The 17,520-nt window shown below is 36.7% G+C and overlaps 1 protein-coding gene across 4 annotated transcripts in view; it reads left to right on the top strand.

Annotated features, from left to right (window-relative positions):
* Window positions 1–17,520, top strand: part of LOC126356040 (uncharacterized) — a 979,035-nt gene that overhangs the window by 927,879 nt on the left and 33,636 nt on the right. For all 4 annotated transcript variants that reach the window (XM_050006716.1, XM_050006720.1, XM_050006718.1 and 1 more), the window contains 4 exons: window positions 1,190–1,356; window positions 4,279–4,552; window positions 12,090–12,210; window positions 15,591–15,696. In XM_050006716.1, the coding sequence (XP_049862673.1) occupies window positions 1,190–1,356; window positions 4,279–4,552; window positions 12,090–12,210; window positions 15,591–15,696 (668 nt within the window). The remainder of the gene's footprint in view (window positions 1–1,189; window positions 1,357–4,278; window positions 4,553–12,089; window positions 12,211–15,590; window positions 15,697–17,520) is intronic.

Genomic DNA, 17,520 nt, shown 5'->3' with positions numbered 1-17,520 from the left:
TACCGCTGTTCTTTATTGCGAAAAAGCGGTTCGTGAGATTGATACAAACACCTTTCCATTCTATCGCCTGAATTAGGAGTCTTATTGCTTGTTTAGTTTAATTAATTAATGGAATATGAAGCAATTGGTATAAAGAATGCTTTTTCCAAACTTTCTACAAACGAAAGTCTGCTATCAAGACATTGCTTTTGTTGTATTACTTTATTTATGACTGAATGTTTCTAAAACTGAAGACACTCATCCATACTCCGCACTGCAGTTGAGATCTGGCAACGCTCTTCTGTGTTCATTGGCTGACTGTGTTTTGTGATGTCAGATGCGCAGAACGAACCTAAACTCGGCCGCCAACATAAATGACGCGCGCTTCAATACAGTCATACCTCATTATACAGAAATAAAATGCTCCTTCAAAGAACCCTCTTAAATATTCAAGAATGGTCATCAATCATGGCCCTCTGAATATGAAATACATATACATTATGGACTATCGACAATCTGCTTTGGCTGTGACTGGCTAGGTATCAGAGAGAAGAGTGGTGAATGATTGGGGATCATGTAATTATATGTGCAAATGAAGGTTCTGTAAGTGATGTAACAAATAGTCTAACTTCTCACCAAACTACCTGTAGCTCTGCTAAAGAAAATACTAGTTGAAAAGCATTGATATGTGATTTGAGAACAGATGCCCAGATTACTCTGATCATTTGGCTAAAACCTCTTGTCACTCAGATGTTTTGTGGTTAGCCGGCAGGGCATGAAGGCATTATCAGGTAACCGGCAGATGTGCTTTATTTGAAATTATTGTATTCTTTTCTGTAGATTCTGTTGAAAGATTATGAACAAGTTATGATGACTACAGGCAAAATAAAATTTTGACGTAGCTCCTGCCTGTGTGATGATACTGAAGTGACCTTCTAATTCTTTTCCAGTTTGTCCTGCAAATTATTGCTAAAGTACTTCAGTTTTGTCAGTTTGGATGGGATGGGATGCAATGCGATGCGATGGGATTTAACACTAAAATGGGACAAAAGGAGTATAAAGGATCAGAATGAATGAATAAGTTGTGTGTGTGTGTGTGTGTGTGTGTGTGTGTGTGTGTGTGTGTGTGTGTGTGTGTGTGTGTGCCTTTCCATACAGAATCTAGTTTTAAATTAATTTTTTTCTATATGTTGATATTGATTTGTCCTAGGTTTGAATTGGAGACCAAGGCAATGCTACAAAGAGACCTGACACGGCAGAGGCACGAGCAAGAGGAACGTGAAAAGGAACGTAGAAGAATTGAAGCAGAATGGCAGCAGGCTAAGCGAGAGCTTGAGGGGGATGACCCACTTGATTCTCTTGCAGACAATCCATCAGGTATGCTGCTGCTGCTTATGATGATGATTCTCTCTCTCTGTCTCTCTCTCTCTCTCTCTCTCTCTCTCTCTCTCTCTCTCTCTCTCTCTGTCTCTCTCTCTCTGCTGTCCACATGCACTTATCTTACATCATTGTCCCATCGTGTAGTCCTAACAGCATTGCATTGTTCATGACGACACATTGCTCTTTTCTTTCATTATATGAATTTCTGTGTTCATTGAATTTGTTCTGCAGATGATCTTTATGTTTCTGCACATCCCTTCAGAATTTGTTTGTTTTAACTCCTTCGTGTGTTCTAACGATATTCTCTGTCTGCACTTCCCATCAATATTGTTTCCGTCATCTCGTGCACTGATGCTTCCTTTTCATTAAACAGAATGTACACTATCGTAAGAAAATTCATGATATATCAATAAAAAATAAGTTTGTTACAGGTTCTGTTATGTACCATCCAAATCGAGAAATTTGTTTTTCCCTACTTAGTTGCCCATTTTTATTTTGTTTTGCTTGTATTTATTCAGTTATCATCAGTGGTGGTAAGCCATATCAACAGTTGAATATACATGCTGAAATGCAGTCAGTGTGGTGCCAGAGTTCTGAGCACAATTAATATTTACTTTTTTTGACACTTTCTTTTTATCATCATTGGGATAAATTTCTGCGCAATCGGTTCTTGAACTGTACCAACAGATTATCATAATATAGTAACTTCCTGTGTTAAGAGCAATAATGTAGTGCAAAATAGTTACAAATGACTATTGCTCATAGAAGTGCTCATGAGACTTAGGACTTTCCCCCATAATTATGAGAGTCGAATAATTTTAGAAGTCTCCTGCCGTTTATCTTACTCTGACTTCTCCTTATTATTCAGTTAAAATTTTACTTCATTATTGCTCATATGACTCTTGTGATGGTTATTGACTGTTGACTTTCTTATTGTTGTCCACTTATAGCAATAAATTCATTTACAAATTGACTGCCCTTAATTTCTTCTTTATGTTGAATTCAGCCTCTTTATATATCCTTGGTGTGGCAGTTATGACTCTTCATCTAACATGGTTCCAATAACACAAAGTAATGTGACATACTAGTTCTGTTGTGTGTAAATTGTTTAGCTCTTGCACAGTTATCTGTTGGGTGACTGGACATGTTCAAATGCTACAGATGTGATAGTTTGAACCCAGTTTCAATGTGTCGTGCCTTTCAGTAGCAAAGATTTTGAAGGTTATGTTGTTATTTTATTGGTGGCTGTGTGAAGTGAAATACAAGAACTCTGTGAGTGTGTACTTACCACAATTTGCAGTTTCAAATTATAATCATATTTGAAGCTTTTATATACATCATAATAGTAATTACTTGTGTGAACTAAAAGAGTAAGGCTGTTTCAGTAAAAGTATTTAGATAAGTAATTATTCATAAACAATGAAATTTAAAACATACGCATCCACATCTCCCAATAGTTGTTTCATCAGTATCTACAAATGCATGATTACTCAGCAATTAACACTTCAGTGTTTGGCAGTGTGTTGATAGAACCACTTTCAAACAATTTGTCTCCCATTTCACTGTCCTGGGAAAAATGAATGCCTAAATCTGTGCGAGCTCTGATTTCTTTTATTCTGTTATAATGCTTGCTTATTTCTCCCTATGTAAGTTGAAATGTCATGAAATGATCTGAACAATAAAAAAGCCATTGTTGTAATGATTGTCACTGCAATTGGCAAATCATATCCATGAAGTTTTCTCCCCTACTTGACGTTAACACAAAAAGAGCTGTCTTTCTTTGAACTTTTTCAGTTTTTCCCATCAATTCTATTTGGTAAGAATTTAAAATGGTCATTCAGTCTTTGTTTTCCATATTTTATACATAATTGAAAAATACATTTATGTTGTTAACTAATCTTCCGTTCGTTCTTGGTAGAACAACGTTTTAATAAATGAAAAACACTAGTTTGCTTGCGTTCTACAGTATATTGTAGAAGAACAAACACAAACTAGTGTTTTTCATTTATTATAATTTATGTTCACAATGTAGATTATTCTGTAATCTCCTGTGTCTGAAAAAACAGCTTGATGATGATGATGATGATGATGATGATGATGATGATGATGATGATGATGATCTGTACATTATAGACGAATCTCAAGATAGCTTATGTTTTCTATATGCTGTCTGCTGTGGTATGTTTTAGCTACTTCATCTGTTTACAAGTTTGCCCAATAGTCAATGTATCAAACTTGTTTGCCTTCATATACTCTGTGCTTACTTAATGTTTTGATTGTATTTTGATACTTCAAATAGTTAATGTTGTTGTTTTGAAGTTCCTCCTCCTTTTAGAGATGACCCTATTCAGAAAATGGAAGGAAATGAATGAACTTTGAAATACTTTTGGAGGTTTTTGGTGATGATTATTCAGATGTTCCTAGTGAGAATGATGACCTCGATTACTCTGTGAAGGACTGTTTTTATGGTTCTGAAAATGATTCCAGTGATAGTGACATATTAGAACTGTTAAGAAGCAGTTTTTTCAAGTGATTCTGACAATAATGATGAAAGTGATTTTGTTCTTGTGAGTGATCCATTTTGTCATAATGATAACCATTTTGAGACTGCCCAAATCTCACATGGGTACTGACTACGGCAGTGCCTGAGTGAGACCCGGGCACCATCTTGAATGTATTCAATGACCAACAAAAATGACACCTAAATCAGGGATTTTTTCTATTAAAATAATTGCTATGTCAGCTTATGTTTGCAAAAGACAGATTTCAAATCTGAAATTGGCACTCTTATTTTTATAGAGGTGAAAATTATGAATAGTGATGCATGTTTGGAAAAACAGTGGGTAAACATGGTAATCATACTGAATTATTAATTTATTTACTTTTTTATTGGTTATGATGATGATCTATATTTTTTAGATATCACAAACAAAATTAAAAAGAGTGATACCTCAGTGCCACCTACAAGTCAGATACACAAAGCATCACCAGCAGCGGCATTTTTAACCAACACAATAATGCAGCAGCAAGCACTTCATGGAACCCTCACAGCAGAAAGGAATAATGGCAAGGAGATGGGCTCTACAGTTCCTTCAAATAAAAGTACAACTGATCTTCACCATAAAATGCTCAGTAATGACACCTCACACAAACCAGAAGCTTCTGGGTCTCACAGCAGGAAACTGAATGAAAGGTAATTATTTTTCATCTCCTCTGTAACTTTGTGTGTTAAACTTTATTGTCCGTAGTGTGATGGACTTGAAATAATATGTTTGTTATATGTTTCACCCAAGACACTACATTAAAATACTTGCATTTCTACTGAGGAGTGATTTCTGGACCCTGCACAACTTTGGTTTAGATTGAAAAAATTGCATTGGTTAGCAAAAGTCAAAATAAATTATAATTCTTTTTTGATGGACTGAGTGGTTGTCATACCTCACACCGTTATTTTTATTGGAGTCAGCTTTTTCTGTTATTGAGATGTACTGTTTCATACTAACAACTGATGGGTCATTCAGTTGTTTCTTCATGCAATCAGTTTTTCAGTTGAATGAAAGAACCAAATGAAACTGCGGCCATGTTAGCTAAAATTAATGTTTTCACTCATTCACTAGGTTTATGTGGTTTCACTCAATACAAGACAACAGATGTCTGTCATTTGTGACCATTATACAAGTGTTCTTACTCACTGATGGGGCTTGAGTGGTTTCATTCAGTGTGAGACAACTGACTGACCCAAGTCTGTTGGTTGCAGATGTCATACGAGTGTTTTCACTCAGTCTCTGGGTTTAAGTGATATTATTTATATAATTTTTCGGCCTTTTCAGTTGTACATGAACCATGAGTAGGAGTGACAGTTTTTTTAGGGACAGGTAAAGTATCTCGTTTCAAGAAAACATGAATAAAATGTATGTAAATAAAATAGAAAGAAACTTCCACTTGGGAAAAATATATTAAAAACAAAGATTCCAAGACCCACCAAGCGTTCTGCTTGTGTCTGTGTCTGTGTATGTGCGGATGGATATGTGTGTGTGTGCGAGTGTACACCTGTCCTTTTTTCCCCCTAAGGGAAATCTTTCCGCTCCCGGGACTGGAATGACTCCTTACCCTCTCCCTTAAAACCCACATCCTTTCGTCTTTCCCTCTCCTTCCCTCTTTCCTGAGGAAGCGGCCGTCGGTTGCGAGGGCTGGAAGTTCTGTGTGTGTGTTTGTGTGTTTTGTTTGTTGTGCCTGTCTGTTTGTTGTGCCTGTCTACCGGCGCTTTCCCAATTGGTGGGTCTTGGAATCTTTGTTTTGAATAAAATGTATATTTTTAAAGATGAAGTATTTTCAAAATGTGGGCATTTACTTAGTCAAATATTCATTTTCATATTTGTGGCATTATATATCAATTATTGGTTGTTTTTAAAAGTTTAATATCTGGTGCTACACTGTAAATTTATGTGAACATAAATGAAAAAACACGTTTTTAACACTTTCTGTCAAGTTGGTTTCTTGTCTGTTTGTTCAATATAAATTTTGCAGTTGATTTTAAACTAACTTCTGGTTAAGATGGACTCCTGAAACTTTCAACATAGCTCAGAACTGGATGACATTGCAATTTTTTCATTTTCTTTTCTGGTACGTGGCATATAGTAGTACTTGGTGTACCAGTCTTACTTCTCCGTTTTTCCTGTTCGTGTCGCAAATGTTTCACAGTTAAGAATACTTGCTGCTAAGCTTCTGTGTGAGTTCAATTCTCTCTTAATTTTTATATTTTCAGGCTTTTCACAAGACATATCATAGTGGGAAGCAATATATTGGTTGTCTCAGTTGAAGAGATACTGAAATAAACCTGAAATATATTACATTTTGCTGTCGTAATCCCATAAAAATTTTTGACATCAATTGAAAAATTTGAAACAAAAGACTACAAAGCAGAAAATAACTGTTTAAAAAGTTTTAAATACAACATGTTTTACAAATGGACTAAAAAGTATTAAATGATGCCTCGTAGCCCCATAAAGATTCCTAATGCCGTACAGGTAGTCTTAATAATGAAGACAATAATTGTACAATTGAAAATGGGAAAGGTGGGGCACGTGAAGTAGATAATAGTAAGGATTGTAGATAGTAACTACTGTTGAGAAAAATCGGAGAACAGTTCATTTCATTTGAAGTGCTATAAAATTGTTAGTGACTTAGGTGAAATGTCCATGCATCCCATGTTTTTCGTTTAGAGTATTTGTATATAGCATTAAGGGACTAAGAAAAGTTGTTTGACTAAAATATATTAATTTTAAAAATGTATTGCATTAAGAAGTTTTTTACTTAAACAATTATTTTTAATTTAAATTTATTGAAGCTCTGTCTGTCTCTTTCCACCGGTTAGCACCCAACATAGATAATTCTTTTTTGGTAAATGCTGAAGTGACGTGATCATAATCCAGAAATGATACAATATTTTTTATCGGTATCAGTTGTGTTTTGAGCATATACTGCTATTTGTGGGAAGTATTTTTTCCCAAAAAATATTTGTCATCATTTTTTAATTTCCCTCGAATTTCTTTGCTAGTATCATAATATGAACCATCCTTGTACGAGGCTTGTTTTTTAAGTAAGTACCGTTTTGAAATTTAGAAAAGACGTGCTAAGATATGTCAATAAGTGCGTAGATTAAGGTACAAGCTTTCATGTAAAAATAAAATTATTGAGATATCTTAGCACATCTTTTTTTTTAATTTCAAAATGGTACATACTTTAAAAAAAAAAGAGAAAGAAAGAAAGAAAGGAAAAAAAACGCCTCATATATCACATTGCATTTATCTTGAGGATCACATCTTACTCAGGTACACGGTTTCTTCCCTTCATACATACATATATTTATGTAATAATCAAACAATGGAAAATCCAGGATGGAATGTAACACTACCAGAGAAGGAAAGTTGCTACACACCATACTGCAGACATGTTGAGTTGCAATAGGCACAACAAAAAGAATCACACAATTGTAGCTTTTGGCCATAAAAGCCTTTGTCAGTAGTAGACACACTGGTTTCAGTTCTCTGAGACTGCAGACACGTGTGTGTGTGTGTGTGTGTGTGTGCTTTGTGTGTGTGTGTGTGTGTGTGTGTGTACTGCTGACAAAGGCCTTTATGGCCGAAAGCTACAATTGTGCGATTCTTTTTGTTGCGCCTATTGCAACTCCTCATCTCTGCTGTATGGTGAGTAGCAACTTTTGTTCTCTGGTATTGTTGTATTTATGTAATAGTTATGGCTCACCTGTTTTCATCAGGCTTTTGACACATCAGAATTATTTGCAGTATTATTTGTTTCCATTTAAGTGGTACAAACGAACAAAATACACATATAAATTTCAAACTCTACAACATCTCAAAAACAGTAAATTTGACATGCAAACAAAGGTTACCTTAGACATAGTCAAAATGGTTAACCAGCTCAGCATTCACCTAGATGAGCGTGAAGAAAATTCGTAAAAAACTACACTCAGTCCGGCTGGCTCAAACGATTTGAAGTGACGGTGTATCAGACCGAGATCATCTTCGCAAGCCTGCCACATGGCACACACGCACACTCTTTTGAAATAATATCTTAAAATTACTCAGTTGTTTTACATTATAACATCTTTTACCCATGTCCAAATAAGCTGTGAGCATACTGGCATGATGTTACTATGAGCACAGTTAAATTTCAGTTAGTTAGCATTGGGGAAAGTTGTTGTTGTTGTTGTTGTTGTTGTTGTTGTTGTTGTGGTGGTCTTCAGTCCTGAGACTGGTTTGATGCAGCTCTCCATGCTACTCTATCCTGTGCAAGCTGCTTCATCTCCCAGTACCTACTGCAACTTACTTCCTTCCGAATCTGCTTAATGTATTCATCTCTTGGTCTCCCTCTACGATTTTTACCCTCCACGCTGCCCTCCAGTACTAAATTGGTGATCCCTTGATGCCTCAAAACATGTCCTACCAACCGATCCCTTCGTCTAGTCAAGTTGTGCCACAAACTCCTCTTCTCCCCAACCCTATTCAATATCTCCTCATTAGTTATGTGATATACCCATCTAATCTTCAGCATTCTTCTGTAGCACCACATTTCGAAAGCTTCTATTCTCTTTTTGTCCAAACTGTTTATCATCCATGTTTCACTTCCATACATGGTTACACTCCATACGAATACTTTCAGAAAAGACTTCCTGACACTTAAATCTATACTCGATGTTAACAAATTTCTCTCCGTCATAAATGCTTTCCTTGCCATTGCCAGTCTACATTTTATAACCTCTCTACTTCGACCATCATCAGTTATTTTTCTCCCCAAATAGCAAAACTCCTTTACTACTTTAATTGTCTCATTTCCTAATCTAATTCCCTCAGCATCACCCGATTTAATTCGACTACATTCCATTATCCTCGTTTTGCTTTTGTTGATGTTCATCTTATATCCTCCCTTCAAGACACTATCCATTCCGTTCAACTGCTCTTCCAAGTTCTTTGCTGTCTCTGACAGAATTACAATGTCATCAGCGAACCTCAAAGTGTTTATTTCTTCTCCAAGGATTTTAATACCTACTCCGAATTTTTCTTTTGTTTCCTTTACTGCTTCCTCAATATGCAGATTGAATAACATTGGGGAGAGACTACAACCGTGTCTCGCTCCTTTCCCAACCACTGCTTCCCTTTCATGTCCTTTGACTCTTATAATTGCCTTCTGGTTTCTGTACAAATTGTAAATAGCCATTCGCTCCCTGTATTTTACCCCTGCCAGCTTTAGAATTTGGAAGAGAGTATTCCAGTCAACATTGTCAAAAGTTATAATTTTGCAAATTGGGTTTCCCTGAATTGTTATTGGCTCTGAAGGCATCAAGAGGTTTACTGGAGGAATTTTTATACAATTATCTGAGGAAATTAGATTGATGGAAGTAAATAGATCATAATAAACCTTAGTTAAAATTCATTAAATTAGGACTGGTCCATTAGCAGTTTCTTCATTTTAGTTATTAAAAACCCAGAGGCAAGAATTCTTAGATGCTCGTAAACACATATAGGATCTTTACAGTTTCTACCACATATATTTCAGAAACAGGAATAGTTAGAAAGGTGTTACTTATCGGTTGGTCACCCCCAGCAGATGGTACAGTGTGTGGAATAATTGGTACAGATGAGTTACCACACCCAGGTCATGCAGAGCCCCATTACATTGTTTTCTTTGGCCAGGATCTGCAGAAACTGTCAGCTTGCATCAGAGTAGCAATAGCACATGCTAATGAGAACACACTAGGCCGGACATGGAACTGAAATATTGTCTAGATATCCCATGTGCTACAGATGGCACAAACATTGAAGGTGAACACCATCCCCCTTCCCATTTTTTGTGACAGTTAAAATTTTTCTAGCGCTTTTTTGTGAAGTTACGCAGGACACTTGTTAGTTCGATGTAAATATTTAACAGTTAAGAAACCATTCACCCCATATTAGATGTGAATTTCCGCTGTATTATTATGCTGCTACTGGAAGGGTATTTTTCCAAATAAGTAAAGTATGAAGCTGCGACAAAACACAGTTTATTATAGAAACTATGACAGCAATGATAGTGAGTAGAGTGAATCATTATGAAACTTGAGTTGAGGGTTTTCATATGATGTTGAAGAATACAGACATGCTGAAGAAAATTTACAACACTGATAAATACTGTGTATCTGCTCGCAATCCTTAATCTTAGAAGGTACTAATAACCTGTAAATCAGTTTATTTATTGAAACAAATTAAAGTGGTAGTTTGCATTTATTACATTTAATTAAGACATTTATGCAATATCAAAATTTTTAATACATCCTGTAGTTGGATCATTAAAATATGGTCACCTTAACACAATGAACTGTGTTAATTGGATACCAGAACCTTAGGTGTGTATCAACATCATACCACAAATTGCACATTTTAACCTCTCCCTATTTCTGAAATATATGTGATCGAAATTACAAAGATAATTTTGGAACAAACTGTATTTTTCATACCTCTCTATTGAAACAATGATAAGCAACTGGAAATCAACGATCACATACACCATGATGCCACCTTACCCGCCAGACAACAGAATATTTTAAATGTCATTTGCCTTCTACTCATCAAGCTGTATTAAAACTGACTGAATTTACATTCATATTCCTTACTGCATATGAGCACTACATTTGAAAATGAATGTCTATATACTGCACTTTCACAAACCCTAGTTACTCTCGTACGTAATTTATATCTGCTGATTGGTAGGAGGCACGCACCCTCTGGTGTTGTCAACGCTGAAACTCGAGCATTTGAACATTCCTCTTCTCATATCCCTACTCCCAGTGGCACATCATAGCCATCGGCTTAATGTCTACAGACTGTGCGTGTCAAGGAAAATAAGCCATTTTGAGTTCGATGTCTGGGGTTTTTGAAATTTTTGTCTGGGGTCAGCATTAATGGAACATAGGGCAACTTAATCCACAATATATAAATCGGTTTTAAATGATGAAAAGAAAAATTACTCCATTTTGTATATAATTAAATGAACATATATGGTGCTTATTTTAACTTTGGCATACTCCCTGAGATACGACTTCACTTACTCCAGGAGGGGGGGTGGGGTGGGGCGGGGACTATCCTACCGTCTGGTGGTATGATGTAGCGCTGCGTTAGTTCAGCTAATGAAAGTTCTGGAGGCTGGCTTCTCTCATAAAATGAAGGGATAGCTCAGTCAGCTAAAACATCAAAGAGTGGTTTCAAATGAAAGAATGAATACATGGTTCAGCTTACAGAAAAACTACTAGCTTGAAAAGAAAGAATGAATTCTGACTTATTCAGTCACTGTGCAAAACTACACTGGTGTCGGATGTTTTCACTTGGTTGCTCTCACAAACTGCTTCACTCGGGGTGAAAAGGGGGTGGAGGGTGTAATCCAACTGACGTGTGAAACTGCAACCAACTGACTCACTCCCACAAACTGGTTTCATCAAAAGAATGAGTATGTAATCTAACCAGCAGAACGATTGTTTTCATTTGGTTACTCTCATAGATTAGTTTCACTTAAAAGAATGAATGAATAATTCAACCAATACATAAAACTACAACAGAATCAGTCTGTTGTTTTCCAACAACTGAATGAATCAAATTTTTTTTCATTCTGTTGTTCCCTTCACTAAATGTTTTTGTCTCTTCCCCCTGCCCTCTCCCCGACTTCTCCAACCGAGCGAAGTGGCGCAGTGGTTGGCACACTGGACTCGCATTTGGGAGGACGACGGTTCAATCTCCGGCCATCCTGATTTAGGTTTTCCGTGATTTCCCAAAATCACTTCAGGCAAATGCCGGGATGGTTCCTTTGAAAGGGCATGGCCGATTTCCTTCCCCATCCTTCCCTCACCCGAGCTAGCGCTCCGTCTCTAATGACCTCGTTGGCGACGGGACATTAAACACTAATCTCCTCCTCCTCCCTCCAACTTCTCCACCCACTTCTAATTAAAATTTCAGGACCACAGCACAGTTGCTTTATTTGCACACTCCTCTTATTGTTGTATAACTGACCCTTTAATGCATAATTTTGTTTAATTGGTTTGTAATTTCACTTGCATGAAATGTTTTCCATATGTAATTCTGTGCTGGCTCTCCCTCTTATCATTGTTTGTTTTTGTCATAACCCATACAGCTGTTTTTGACTTTGCTAGTCTGAAGAAAATATTTGTTTTTGTTTTGTTTCAGCCAGCCTCGAAATTTATTGAGACGCGGCAGCTCTGCAGAGAACCTGCAGGCACTTGAGGAGGTTTCTCAGAAAGGTGTTATTAATAGCATGCTCAAGAGACTAAAGACTGAAAAGGAGAATGTAAGTTCTATTTGTGCAGCATTACATGTAAAAAGTGGGGAGTAAGTGAGGCAGAATAAAATCACAATTTGAAGCACATCATTCGCCCTCTATTCCTACCCTGCACACACACGTATCAGTTCCTCCATTTCAAAGAACAAAAAGCCTTAAGCCTTAAAAGAAAAAGTGTGTGTGAAAAAAATAGGAAATTCTTAAAAATATCTCTGGTAGGATGACGATCTTTCAAGCACTTGCATTCTTCTAGCTGATCCCATTTGGGCTTAACACTAGAATAGCGGAGTTCCTGACATCCCTAAAACAATGGAAATGGTTCCTTATTAACCTGCATAAATATTTTCATATTTCACTTAAACACGTCCTTTATTTTAGTGTAAGTTAAAGCATTCAAGTAGGAACTCAAGTAGGACTCGTCGAATGACAATTAGCCAGATGACCAGGGCCCCAGTATTGCTCATGCAGTGCATAAAAATTCATAGCTGCCACTGTACTTCCTCCCCTCTATCTGTAAATATATAGGCAGTACAAGGAAGGGTCCTTGCATTGTGACATAGTTTTAAAATTCTGACCTTATCTGTACTCGCATACAGTGCCTTCTATGTGTGTGTGTTTTCAGAACACACAACTCTCGGGCAAATTATGTATAAGAATGGTGTGTCTAATTGCCCCCCCCCCCCCTCCCCCAAGGAATAAAAACATGATTAAGAAAAACAATTTGCATGTCTGTTAATTTTAATGTGTCATAAGTCAATCTTTATGAATAGCTAAATGAGGTTTCATCATTCCAAATGACACACCACACAGATTTATTGCATTTATAGTTCCAAAGCTGTGATCTTGTTAAAAACAGCAATCCAGCTACTCCAACCAAAGTGACTGAGGCCAATCTCAAGAGTGATAATCCCTATCTTCATGCCAATTGTAATAATAATTATTTAACATGATAATCTATACATTATTTACTTATTTCAGCAAAAAAAAAAAAAAACTACTGGTTGATTGTTGCTCATGCTAACTTGTTCCTTAAACTGTAGACTTTCATGTATCAACTACTGGTAGGACCTTCTAGACATGTTCAGTATATGTACTCCATATTATACTTGCATGTATTCAAGTCCTTGAAATCTTCTAGATGCAATTGGCACTGGTGGTCTCAGTTTTATGTGCAAATTTTTTGCTCATGGCTCTGTCGCAGCTTCCACAGTTGTTGCTCTCGTCTTAATACCTTTGCTAAGACTGATTTGGCACTACCTCTGCTTTCTGTTATCCATTTCCTACTGATTGACCCCCTGATTTTGAGCTCATATTCCTGCCACATTGCATGTGTACTTTTATTTAGTGTTGGAATATTACATCTTGGTTAAAATGCAGTGACATAAGCAGTAATATTTAAGATAAACCACGCTTTCTCTAGCTTCTTTCAGTGAGTGTCATCTTTAAGGACAAATAAAAATTGGACCATAATTAAGAGAAAAATTTCCTTTGGCACAGTTTAGAGGTACAACCTTGTTCGATTTACAAGCAGATTTCATTATTTTCTGACTACTTGTTTCTTTGCTATAAAGTCAAACCTAAGATGCTGTGATTCAGCTTACCATTGTAGCTATTGCGACGGAGATGTAGGCTTCATGTCTATTTTGATTACAATAATGCATTCACTGTGCTGTTCATAGCAGTTTAATTGGATTCCTGTTTTCTTATTTTTTATTAAACCTACTCCTGTGTTACATCTATTTGATTTTGTAATTGTAACCCTGTATTCACCTGATCAGAAGTTCTATTCCTCCTGCCATAAACTTCACCAATTCCCAATATGTAGCTTCAATTTCCCAATTTAAATGTTCTAACCTGCCTGCCCAATTAGCGGATTTTACATTCCACTCTCCAGTACATAGTATAGCAGTTTTGCTTCTCCTCATAATGATATCCTCCTGAGTAGTTCCCTACTGGAGATCCAGTGGGGTAGTATTTTACCTCCAGAATAATTTACCCAAGAGTATGTCATTATCATGTGACTGTGCAGTAGACCTGCATGCCTTTGAAAAACATTATGGCTTTAGTTTCCCCTTGTTTTCAGCCACTTGTAGCACTAGGACAGCAAGGCAGTTTGTGTTGATGTTATAAGGCCAGATCATTCAGTCATGCAGACTGTTGCACCTGCAGCTACCGAAAAGGCCACTGTCCCTCTTGAAACCACATGTTTGCCTGGCCTCTCAATGCATCTTCTGTTGTGGTTGCACCTGTCCTATGGCTATATGTGTCACTGAGGCACACAAACCACCTCACAAATGGCAAGGCCCATGGTTCATGAGATATGACATTAAAAATGTTGATGCTTACTAAGACTGCGTATGTGATTGTTCTGTCCTTTTGAAACAATATTTCCTCAACTTTGTACTAAGCAAATTTTGGAGCAAACATTCCTGCAAGTCTACAAATGTATGCTAAGTTGCTGTTAACATTTCCGTCTCTTTTTACGCTCTGTTTGAAAGTATGTGCACAGTTTTTAGTTTTCCAAGTATGTTTCTTGAACTTGAAAGCTCTTCAAAAGTTCTGAATCCATGTTTTAATCGCTCATGTAGACAGAATCAGTAAACAGTGATGAATGTCAAATAGTTACAGGAAGCGTCATGCATAGGTTCACAAGGAGTATGGTTTTTATAAAATTCTTTTACACTGTGCATTTGGTTCTGGGGAACCAATTGCTTGGTTGTTAGCTGACAAACAGTAATGGATGTGTAATGTGGCAAACAGATATGCCCACCTATGTCCCAATGACATAGCACAATTCATGCACTTCTCAAAATCACCCTTTATTCTGCCTCACCTTGTATCTATTTGAAAACTAGTGAACTTCATGCAGGGTAATTAATGGATTGATAATATTTTATTTGTTGTTTGCTTCTCTCTGTGAAAAATGTTCAAAGGTGGTTACTCCACTTTCCATACCATATGAACATTTCTCTTAAAAGTTCTTGCATTTCCTCTACCAATATCAAAAATAGGTAGTTATTGTTAGTGAGTTTAAGCTGAAAAGTTGCAGCACAATGACTGTAATCTAAAATTGGGTGTGCTGCAGTCAGATTTTTAAGAGCAGCCTGAAATATATTTTAAAATGAGAATTTCAAGTTTTGTATTTATAGATGTGTGGCTTTTGGTACAGGTATTCCTTATCATAACTCATTCACTTGTTGTTCAGTTAGATCTTTTTTCATATGTATCAATCTGTGTTTTGCACAGAAACTTTGATAAGAAGTATTCTGTATTCCTGGAATTGTGTCAAAAAATGTATATGATGAGTTTGGAATGATATGTGTAATTTGTAACATAATACATGTGAAGTACTCAACTTTCTGGGTAGCAACTCATCTTTTCTGCTGCAGGTGGAGCTATCTCAGCCCCTTACATCTCTTCGTTGTGGATCTCTGGATTCGTTACATGAAACTCACTTGACTGAACATCCCACTGCAAGTGACATATCTGATGATGGTAAGTTGTTGTCGTAATTGGGTGTTTGTTGGGTTTCAAAAAAGAAAAGACATATTGTCTTCATGAATGCAATGTAATTGTGATGTTTCTAAAATGAATCAAATATGGTTTAAGACTTATTTTTTGCAACAAGGCATCAAAACAGAAGGAGCAATTATATTTTCTTGCAGCATGTAGAAAATTAAATAACGAAAAGGTATATATTGGTTAGCTTTCTATGAAAATATCAGATTGGATGCAGGTTTTATCCAACATTTGTTTGTTTTGTGTTTGTTCATAATTAAATTCTGAATATAGAAGTCACTGCTTCCATTTGCAGGCATTTATAATATACAATTGTTCAAGTTTATTTACTCATATTGTGCTATCATTGGATTATGTTTAAGTACTATAGCAGCCTTGTTTGCGGATATGTGCATGCAGTCTGGCTTTTGCAGCCCAGTCACAGGAATTTCATACTTATAAAAGGCAGGGTCAAATGTGAAAGCAGCCATGCTATTTATGAGCTATCTTTCCCATTCTCTATCATTGTTCACACCGCTCCTTCCATGTCCAGACCACGTACTGCCTTCTCCCATCACTAAACTATTCATCACTTGCCATGGCATGGTAACTCTCTCTCTCTCTCTCTCTCTCTCTCTCTCTCTCTCTCTCTCACCCTCACCCTCCCCCTCCCCCTCCCCCTCCCCCCACTCCTGCCTTCTACTACCCATTTCTTGCCTTGTCTTCCTCTCCCTACACCCTCCCCTCGTCAGCCCACCCAGCAACTGCTCTCAGTAATCAATGTTGATGCTGCCATAATAGTTGCATTTGGGTGCCTGTGGAGTTGTACATGTGAATATGAGTACTTTTCAGTAGAAAAAGAGCAAGATTTTAAACTTAATCTCAAAGAATGCAATATTTTAATTACCTCACACAGGCAGTAAATTTGTTCAGCATATGTCACATAAACACAAGTATATCTTTTTTACTGAAATATTGATATAAACTAAGATCAACATTTTTTTCTCCTCTCCCTCGTAATGAATGGAAGAAAATAAAAGAAAGAGAATGAGGGGCAGGAGGTGGGGGGAGGAGAAGGCCTATCATATTGATCAACAAAACTGTAATTAATCTAGGCACATCAGCTGTCCATTCTTCATGTGATAACAGTTAATAATCATATGCGTGGAATGTGCTCTGTGATCCCATTGAGAATGTAACCTTATAACAGTTCTTAAAATTTCATATTGTGTGATGCACTTTTAAACAGACACATACTATACACAGATATATATTTTGCACAAAAACATTGTAAAGTGACATTGGGATGTCTGACCTCGGCACTGAAGTACAGACATTAAAAAATTTACCTGTAATTTGAAAACGGTGCAGTCATTACTGTAATCGTGGTTCAGTGAGCAACTTAAAATCTGAGCATCTCAGAATAGAAGTTGTTATTAAATGTTATTGATCCTGCTCTCTCTCTCTCTCTCTCTCTCTCTCTCTCTCTCTCTCTCTCTCTCTCACACACACACACACACACACACACACACACACTAGGCTTAATTCATTGATTGTTTTAACACCATGTGCTATATAACCTTTCTGCACCAATAGGCCAATAGGACTCACTGCTAGACGCACTGAAGAAGCTGAAATCTAGTTAGGTCTAGAATAAAATACAGATTGATACATGCTGTTGGCTCTGTTCATTCCTGGTTATACACTTATGTAATGCTTATATAAGCCACATACATTTATCTGTTTTAGTGTACTATAATCAATTTAAAATATTTCATGTCAGTCATCAGATGATTGAATGTCCAGATATCACTTTCTCTT

The sequence above is a fragment of the Schistocerca gregaria genome, chromosome 3 (assembly GCF_023897955.1).
Source record: "Schistocerca gregaria isolate iqSchGreg1 chromosome 3, iqSchGreg1.2, whole genome shotgun sequence".
Classification (NCBI taxonomy): domain Eukaryota; kingdom Metazoa; phylum Arthropoda; class Insecta; order Orthoptera; family Acrididae; genus Schistocerca; species Schistocerca gregaria.
The sequence above is the reverse complement of the archived record's forward strand: the minus strand, read 5'-3'. Positions and strand labels throughout refer to the sequence as shown.